At 39.1% G+C, this 9,900-nt stretch overlaps 2 protein-coding genes across 4 annotated transcripts; one reads left to right on the forward strand and one right to left on the reverse strand.

Annotated features, from left to right (window-relative positions):
• Positions 1-161: 161 nt before the first annotated feature.
• Positions 162-1,929, forward strand: Polr1D (RNA polymerases I and III subunit AC2 l(2)37Cg). Of its 3 annotated transcripts, none has more exons than XM_086988708.1 (3): positions 162-319; positions 1,241-1,358; positions 1,592-1,929. In XM_086988708.1, exons 2-3 carry the CDS (start codon positions 1,249-1,251, stop codon positions 1,809-1,811), a joined length of 330 nt encoding a protein of 109 aa, XP_086844834.1. In that variant the 5' UTR covers positions 162-319; positions 1,241-1,248; the 3' UTR covers positions 1,812-1,929. The 3 variants fall into 3 exon arrangements, with proteins under 3 accessions (XP_086844834.1, XP_086844840.1, XP_086844849.1); XM_086988714.1 differs by having other exon boundaries at positions 180-319; positions 1,223-1,358; XM_086988723.1 differs by lacking the exon at positions 162-319 and adding an exon at positions 334-474.
• Positions 1,930-2,932: 1,003 nt separating this feature from the next.
• Positions 2,933-9,822, reverse strand: Hacd2 (3-hydroxyacyl-CoA dehydratase 2). Its single transcript, XM_022799884.2, has 6 exons — positions 8,904-9,822; positions 7,871-7,962; positions 6,158-6,313; positions 5,404-5,577; positions 4,818-5,081; positions 2,933-4,550 (listed from the first exon to the last, which is right to left on the reverse strand). Exons 1-6 carry the CDS (start codon positions 9,037-9,039, stop codon positions 4,251-4,253), a joined length of 1,122 nt encoding a protein of 373 aa, XP_022655619.1. The 5' UTR covers positions 9,040-9,822; the 3' UTR covers positions 2,933-4,250.
• Between the last annotated feature and the right edge of the window lie 78 nt (positions 9,823-9,900).

The following is a 9,900-nucleotide window of genomic DNA, read 5'->3' on the forward strand; positions in this document are numbered from 1 at the left end:
AAAAATTTAAAAATTAATACACGGAAAGTCGGATCTAAAATAATACATGATACAAATATACCAAAACAATAATTAACAGTCATTAAATGTCCTTTGGTTTGCTTTTGTCATCTCACAGTGAAGTTTCGAAATTATAAGGAGTTGCTCCACGGACTTAAACGATTACCGCGCCTCGCGCGGGTCGTTCCGTCTTATTGGTTCGATGCTGAGCGTATTTCACGGAACTATGATAAGTCAAGTTGCTGTAGGGCCAATGTTTCTTGTTTATTTCAAGAGGTCCGGAATCGAGAGCTTAGGCTTATGAATCGACTGTTATAAGGTAACCGAGTGCTAGACGTACGTCAAGTTGACAGCGCCGTGTCCCTTAAGAAACACATGTGTTAGTTTTATGCAAACATGTATCGTAGCAGTTTATAGAAGTTCAGAGCCGCACTTTGCGAGTTCTCCCCGACCTTTGGCCTGATGATATGTAGAGTAGGTGTAAGCGCAGTGCTTAGCTGACCACATTTTTGTATTACTGAAAGGAAATTCGATCTGTGGATAATGATAAAAACTACTGCTTGGAGTTTTATGTCAGGTGCAATAACACACAAAGGCATTTCTATTCATGGGATTCACAGAGCCCTGCAGTACGAAACTGTCGTAACTGCGACGATAATGGTTATCCGATGTAACACGTACCGTTCGCCCTGAAAGGCGCGAACTGTCGTTTTCTGGTGTGCGCAATGTCATTTTTCTTCAATGAAATCTTAACGCGACCTAAGTATTTGACTACGGAGTAAGCTAAATATTAGGGGTTAGAAAACATGCAAGCTAAATTCAGCCAGAAAAACACAACGTTCCTATATAAAGCAAAGCGAAAACAAAAAAGGATACACGATAAATTCACCCGAATTAGGTCCTCAGCTTTCTTTTTTTTAGATTATAATTTTCCGTACGTAAAATTTTCCCTTATAGTTATACCTCAAAATTATATTTTAAGAAATATGAAATGAATTATCACATGACACTTTAATAGAGTGGATAAATGGTTTTTGTTTGCTGGCGTATGCCGCTTATCCAAAACACCTTAGTGAAGGAGCTTTTAGAATTAATTTGACTTATCAGCATTTTACTTGGTGACTCAACAAGAGCTGCTAAAACCTACCGGTTTTGGTAGTTATCCCTTGTCATATAATTTTTATTTTTAAGTAAGGTACTTAACGCTTCGATTAATGAACAGATTCCTTGGTCAACACAGATTTCGTCATGGCTAGAGGAGGTGCGGAAACACTGAAGATCGTCCACAAGACTGAAGACGAGTCATGTATTACATTTCTGCTGGAAAACGAAGATCACACACTGGGCAATGCTCTCAGGTAAATCACACATGTATAAGGAAAGCCAATTAAATTGCTAATTAAGCTATTAATGAATTAAACTCTCTCAAGCCTTTGCGAACATTTGAAGGACGCCATTTTTCACGTTGCTTCTTATTCTAATTGCACATTTGTATCGGATAGAGTTAATATCATAAGCCTTGGGTGATATTACCTATTTTGAATGTAACTATACCAAATACTGTGTTAAGCGTAATGTTTATGCTCCTTAGGTACATGGTGATGAAAAACCCCGCAGTACAGTTTTGTGGGTACGCGATCCCACATCCGTCGGAACGGACGATTCATTTGCGGATTCAAATAAAAGAGGGTCAGGGCTCGGCAGTTAATGCGCTTGAGAAAGGTCTTCAGGACCTCAGAGATCTTTTCGAAGCAGTGCACGCAACATTCGAGGAAACCGTTGCAGCATATAAAGAAACGATGCCAGCGTAGAAATCGCCATCTTAGACACAGTATCTAGGGTGACGGTGTATATACTGTCGGTGCAAGTAGTCAGATGTACACATTAATAAATCTGTTTATAAACGTTTGCCTGTTTCGAGAAAGTCCACAGATTTGTCATCGATTATATAAATAGTGGGAGAGTGTGCGGTAAAAAGACCCATCGGAAGAAAAACGTAAAGGTGGTTATTGGAAAACCAAATTGAGGATCATTTGATTACGCAAAATATTGGCATGCTGGATGTTCAAACCGATGTATGTATCTGTTATATCCTTAATAACTAGTAACGATCTTTTTTGGTTCAATTGAAGAAACCTTGCGTTAAGCCTATTAGATGACAACAAACATAACAGTGTATTTTACTCAGTTAAAAATAACTCTAAACCGTAAACAAATCATGCCATATCTTTGCCTAAGCAAGGTTACGCGCTTGAACCGAAAAAAAAGAAAGAGTCATTCCTTCGTATTATCTGATATTTCGAATTTTTTGAATATGGGATGTAATTTTGTCCTTTACCTATTCGTGGCTACATAAGGGAAGTTTCGCACAGCAACCTAATTTTAAATTATACATACATATGCTTCTAACAAATGAGCTAAGCGTATCGTTTCCTCGACTACCAGTACTCAAAACGCCATCCCCAAGCTCGTTTCTCGTTGAGGTCCTTTTTAACATATCCTTCGCACCGATAAATTACTTTGCAGTTTGCTGATGCTTGTTACCAACTGTATTTTCGTACTTACGAACAGTTCATCATATAAACTTGATAGAAAATCAAGCATGATAGATATGTCTGCATTTATTTCAAATACGGAAGGTGCTTGACTAAAAAAAGACTTCTGAAAAAAAATCTGATTTCGGGAGGGCGTTTTATTACAAAGTTGTCCGCCAACTTATCCTGTTCGTTATTGTTAGGTTTTTAGTTCTCCGTCTGTGCGTTGTACTTAAATTCCAGTAACCGTGATTATAATGTTTGCCTATTAAATTCTTACTTCTTGAGTATTCTAGATCAATGGCCTAGGTTTACTAAAATCGTTTTCTTAAATCTATATGCGTGTTGCGTTATTTAATGAACTTTAAGTAGCAGTTCTAAGCATCAATTTCCTTGAGTTTACCATTAAAACTGGAAAGTTTTATTAATCGTAGTGATACTTGTGTTCGAGTACTTAATTAAGACGCACTTAAAGGTGAGACGAAGTGACGTCGCCTAACCTCGAAAACCTAATCATTATAAGTGTTGCTATTAAAGAAGCTTTTGTTTTTATTTTGGGAAAATATAATGTTTCTGAATTGGTTGCCAGTCCGTTTGCTTATGAAAACGTTGCTAAAAATGACCTGAAGGCATAAACCGTCGTCAACGAACTTAAGTGACACGTAGTACTTGCATTGGATGCCTCAACGTTTTTGCTGTGGGCATAGACGCATTTATCTTCGATACCTTAAAGCTTATAATGATAGTCAGATAATACGAGGATAATAGTCACCGACGAGTGGGTTGTGTATGTGTGTGTTATGGGATTGTGGTACAAAAAACGTTGTTCTCCAGAATTCTTAGAATTGTTATCCTTGATTGCAGGTATAGGCAATGGGTAACAGAGTTGATAGTGACAGACGCATTATTCTTAATATATCGGAGTTTCTTTATTTTTCCTTTCCGTCCCCTCTCTATCCTTTTTTTTAAAAGTATTAAAATAGTTTGCTAACTTGAAGGGGATTGCACACAAAATATGAATTCAAGGGATTCCAGAAGGGAGATAGCCAAATCCATATCTGTTGTGACAGTGTTGATTGGCACACTGGTTTGCATAGATGAACCTGTGAATTTAGTACTGCGTACTCGATGAGCTCAATGACGCTAACTTCTTTTTATTTCGACAACAATCACGGATTTCCTGTTGGATTGGTCCTCGAGTACCTATCATAGGTGGACAGATTTGGCAGTCCTTTACGTTAACCAATTCCTCAATTAGCTCTTTCATTCGATAAAAAGGATAACACTTATACCAATATCCTACAGAGCCGACCCCATCTACTTCCATTAGCAGTTATCACTAAGACATTTTGCTCTTAGAAATCGAGTTCTAAGGCAGGGTCAACTCAGTGTAAGATTCGATGATCTTAGACTCGCAGTCGTTATTTTTGCCGTTACCGCTAACATCGAATTCGTATACCATTATATTATCGCGGCTATGTTTATTGAAGAGATCTCTACCGCTTGTTCGGTGTTACAGCTCAGCTATCCACCCATTATACGCCGCTGCATCAGACATTTTGTTTTTAATTCTTTTGGGCAAAATTGCAATGCTTTCTTTACCACAACTTTGTCAGCGCGCAGAAGATTACTTCCGTCACATACTAATACGATTTGTTCAGAAATTAAGAATGTTACCCACTATCTTCTTTATCATGATTAGGTCTCATCTACAACTTAATCTCGCTTCCTTTTGCTGTGGGTGTATAAGGCTTTCTTTCGCTGGGTGTACATGTGACTCATCATGAAGGCAAGCAGGGGAAAGATCCCAACCAGCAGATACAGCCGCATTAGGGTAGGCAAATGGAAGCTCCAGTTGTAGGCATTGGGTAGGTGAACGGAGAAGCGATTTGTTTCCTCGAAGTATGGAATGTTCCGTAAAATAATGACACCTTCACAGACGAAACCGATCGGCAGCAGTACGACCCACAGAGTGTACCGAAGCCAAGTCAGTAATCCAATGCTCATATTGTACACCTGAAAAATTTGTTGTTGTTGTTGTTGTCATATATTGCAAATTAGAAAATGAAAAATATTTGGTTGAATGTCTGCCTTTAATAGCAAGCAAGGCTATAAAATACAGGGCAGAATACATAATAGTTGTCATATGATAGTTTTGGCAAAACGTTTCTACTTTCTTATTTAGAGCGCCTTACTAAAATAGAAGTAGAAACGATTTCGACAAGGCGGCACTATAATGACAGATTGAAGGTTATCTGAGGTTGGTCTACGACGCATGCCTACCTTAAGCATGTAGTAAGGATACCGGACTAACTCTATCGCTGTGTAAACAGCAAAGAGGTATGTTACAGCTGGTTTGCTATGCATACGGGGCTCAGCTGAGATCATCGCGAAAAACATGAACAAACGACCGGAGATCAGAATCAAGGCGGGCAGAAAACCTCCACGCGGTACGAAACCCAAAAGTGGATGAATAATTTCAAACGTTTGAAGTAACAGAGCGAATTTCATTGGACCTCCAACAGTTCTAAATGACTCCTGAAATACCTGTGCGAGAAGATAACAAGAGCCTCCGCATTAACGGTCCGGTGAAGATTTATTGTCCTGATAAGAAAAGAGTTATAAGAGCTGCCTCACAGACGGGTGCTAATAAAACACAGCTGTCATTGCTTGTAAATAAGCTGTGTGAAATATGAGCGACTGGGCCTTGCGCTTATTTTGTCTATTCCGTATTAGAACGTATTATATTCGAGCAATAAAAAGTCATTTTTTTTTTCTAAAATTGCTACTCCAGTTATTTCATTAATTTTATACGTAGTGAATAGTGTGGGAGAACATACGTTCTGTAATGAACGCCAAATCTAATTACCTCTTCGGGATGTCTGAGATATCTGATGAACAGTATAGTGCCGATTGTAAGAAACGCACAGAACTGGAAGAGATTGTACAGGAATAGATAAACCTTACGCAGATCCTGGGCGCGTTTGCGCAAGCGACGCTCGTCTTTACCCAAAAGCTCTTCATAGATTTGGTCGACGTGTTTCTGTAAAACAGAAACATTAGAATTGGAAGCGATTTTAGGCAACCTTCACGGAAAAGGCATTGTAAGGGTAGAATCCAGCTATGGCTTGAATAGTGCTAATGTAATGTCGTTTATGTAGGTTTTGTTGGAACAAACATGCTTAGCAGTCTAAAATGAGAATCTCAAAAGATCTTCAATTTCCGAAAAGAGCCACAAATCGCTAATCCCCAGTACGTTCTGGCATCAAAATGCTGAACCAGATTGTACTATACTAAACGCTGAACTTGCAGGCTACACATTTAACATCCTAGTGCATCTTGTATTCTTAAAAGTTGATTCTGTAAAATTTCGGTTGCTTACATACACTGTAGGACCAGAACAAGACACGTGTTTTGTCCAAACAGTTGATACGGTTATTGAAACACGAACAGCAAATACCCTTCTGTTTGAAGAGTTGCCGCCTATATGGTTTTGTATTTACACGGCTTAATTAATTAAAATTTTTCTTGACTAACAGGAAACCCACAAATTGGGGCATATATATGTTTCGTACGCCTCGCATAACGCATAGCTACAGTATTTCAACCGTATAGACACGTACATCATTGGCAGGATCATCATCTGGCTCGGAATCGGAGACAGCAAAACGGTCGAAATCCACTTTTAACCAGGGAAGACGATCACGTGAATAACATAGCCGAGGCCACCACTCGTCTTCGTCGCCACTTCGATCCCGTTTGTAGAGAACCACTTCAACCTGTAATAGATAAATCAAAAAATTAACATAGCATTGAAATCTAAGATCGACACTTGCATCTCTCATAATAACTGCGTCAAAGGGTTTCGTATGTATGGCCGACCCGGCTCGTACTCAATCACTATGATTAGCCATGTGCAGCTCACTTTGAAAACGTTTTTTGGTGCCATTAGCATTGGATCTTAATGCAACTTGAAAAGAAAGCCAGAAACGTTAATTATTTAGAAGCTAATCACTATGCGCACTATTTGTCACAGTTGCATCGTTTCGGAAAGTAGAAACAGACAGTGTATAATAGATACTAAAGCTAGACGTAAGTGCTTTTTAAGTGCTTAAACTGGAAATTTATGCAACGATCACCTTAGATGAAATTGAAAGAATGTCCTAATTCAAAAGGTTATGAACACTCGAGCGGTTTGCGATTCCACCTTGCTCATGAGTTCTCTTCTATTGGTGGCCTACTATTGAAATTATGTTGCAACAGCTGCGGTTGTTGGTGCGTTTTGTTTTCAATACTTTATCAACAAACCCACCGTTTTCGAAGGATAACATAGATACCAGCAAAAATACGAATAGCGCGGCTTCAGGTTCTTCTGTCAACATTGCCGTTCAGGAGAATATAAGCAAATCTTAAAGGTGCTTTTTTTTGTCAGGAAAAATTTCGTCCTTCAAAACCGCAAATCGATAGATGTTCTTGATACTCTGTTAATGCCAATCAAGACAAAACCCACAAGCTGAATCATATAACCTTCGTATATAACATTAATTATTGTGTTATACGCTTTTTTATTGCTTGCAATAAAGACAAAAAAATAACTCAAATCAGCCGAAGCTCAACATACCAAAAAATAACACTGCTGTATAATATATTGAATGGATAGCTGATGTTCAATTTAATTCGAAGCAAAATATACAGCTCTGTTCATGGAACAAGGGCATGTAGATATTTCGGTTTGAACAACGTTCAATAACCACATAAGAGCATAATTATCTGTATATAACATTATAAAGGAAGAAAGGAGCTATGCCTATGGACCCACCGACTCATGCTCCATACATAAAAGTTTTTGATGAGTTCCATTCTCGCGCTGACGATCGATCTAACGTTAGATACACTTTTCAGATTACTTCGTGTGGACTCGAAAAAATGCTGGGTAAGGTTTATCTTTTTATAGTTGGCTCAAAGCTCCAACGCTCTAACGTTGTAAAGGCTTGACGATCGAGGAAAAATATCCAGCATCAGTAATTAGTTAGCAGTGCCATAGAATATCGACCGGAACCTTCTGTTGGTTTTCTGTCCAATCTTTTGTGTTTGAAAGTTAGGCGCGCATACAACGCAGAACGGTATTAAAGCTCGGATATAATATCCAATTCGTGCAAGCTAATATGGTTATATGCAAGTATATTTACAAAAATAAAATCACTGTTGTTGAAAATTTGACCAGGCAAACTGCGTGATTCCCAGAACCAGACCGAACATTCACTTGTGCTTACGCGAACTTTTATGCCCAAATCTCAAATTGGGCATTTTCTTTTTTCTTTAAATATTCAACGCACCTGTCTGTCCGTGACTCGACATTCGGTTCTCTCCGGCTTGATATCATCATAAAGGTCTATTTTAAATCCATAGCGATTTTCTCCACGAGCGCCTGAAAGTGACAACATTCCTAGTATATTTCTACGTTGACACAAAATCACGACCTCTGGCAAAATAGACTTCTCACAACCTTTTGTAACGCTAGACCAAAAAATTAGTTTACCTGTCGACATGGCCATCTAATTATTGTAGAACTGAGTCGCTTCGTTATATACAAAGAATTCAAACCGTTAGAAACTTCTCTAGTTCTGTGAAATTTGAGGGAAATTGACATATCGTAACCAGGCTGCCTAGAAATCGGCTTTATGACATTTTGCCTTGTTGACAATTAGCCCATAGACTCAATCGAGCACCCCCAATATCGCAACTGGTCGCTGTACCACGTTGTTACAATAATAATCCTACTTATTCTTACTTAAATATAATCCTACTTATGTCTGTGGTTTTTTTTCTTATAACCATGTTGGCTGATTTTGTAAGTGAGCTTAAACGCGTAGTGGATACGTATCGTAGAGGTACATTTACTCCTACTTTATCGATTAAGAGGTGTTAGCTTTTTGTTCCAACTACTCGCTATAATATGCACTGACTGGAAAAATTTTACGGTCGCGTTACGGAAGTTTCAATTAACTTCTCGAACACCAGCTTCTTATTGCGCATAAGGGAACATCTTTATTCATTAGCTATTCTAGACTACAATGAAATTCTGGCTTACGTTTCTTAAATCTGTACTTACTTAAGTTCTAATCGAATCTACACATTTATTCTGTCTGTAAGTTTAAGTATGTTATGTACAGCATCATGTTCTATGATTGTCTACCGCTAAACCAGCTCCTACTAAAATATTGAAAATCTGCTAAAGTTTTCTGCTTCTGTTGAAGGTTAAAGCGGTCAAATGTTATTCAGTTACGGAAAACGATTTTTATAGTGTTCCTAACAAACTCAACGTAAATTCGCATATCTAACGTCGTTTTCCTTGTTCTTAATACGTACCGACGCCTTTTGCTGAAAATTCAAGCGAATTTTTCGTCGGCTGTACATCAGGTTTTCGTGCATCCTTTAGATCGATTCGAAGTGTAACCCGCGAATAGTCCTGCGCCCAATAGACAAACGGCGATCCGATAATCATTATGGCTGCCTCCTAATTTCTTCAGATGGGTCTGTGTCTTCCCTTACCTCTGTGTACGACTGTCACGATCGATTTTTTCTTTTTTGTTTATCTGTTGCGCTGATATCTCAGTCTTTTCTTGCTTTTTTCACTTTGCATTCGCCGTTCTGCGTCCAATACTTTAACTGAATGATACTTACTGGCGATGCAACAGGGGAAGCAGTAAGTTACGATGAGCACAACCAGACTTGATTGCGCTCGTCAATATTTTGCACGACTGGCCGCACTCAGTTGCGCTCATCAGCGCCCGTATCGCTCAACTGACCCCTATGCGCCTGTCTACTTCTTGCTTCCTATGATAACGAAAGTTACCTCACAAGAATGTTGTCTTTCCACAAATAAAACAGCAGTCAGCAATGAAAAAAACAAATATGAAATCTCGCTCCTTTAGCGTTTCTTCTGCAAGACGAAGTCTACTCGTATTTTAATACAATTTATGTCGCTGTGCTAGCAGACCAGGAGTCTCGAACATTCACTTGTCGTTCGACAAAATCTTTTGCCCGCTGCGTACGATTTGCTGAATGGCATAAAAACACTTTGACCGTGCAACTAAACGCCTGGCTTTCTTTCCCTAATAACCACTTGAGATACGGGGGCCTAGTCGTAGAAAAGATACCCGCAGGTACCTACAACAGCGCTGACCCCCCGCTTTCTTCCTCAGCGTTTCACCAAACAGCCTCTGGTAGACTAGACGCCGAGCCACTCGTAATTGTCCGTTTGTTGTGAGCTGGTGCTGGCAGTCGCTGTCTCCGTAAACAACTGTCAATGGCCTATAGTTGTCGCGGCAACGGCAGTTGCGGCGGCGGAGAGTGGTTGCTCAAT

This window comes from Varroa destructor, unplaced genomic scaffold (genome assembly GCF_002443255.2).
Source record: "Varroa destructor unplaced genomic scaffold, Vdes_3.0 BEIS01000001.1, whole genome shotgun sequence".
In the NCBI taxonomy this organism is placed as follows: domain Eukaryota; kingdom Metazoa; phylum Arthropoda; class Arachnida; order Mesostigmata; family Varroidae; genus Varroa; species Varroa destructor.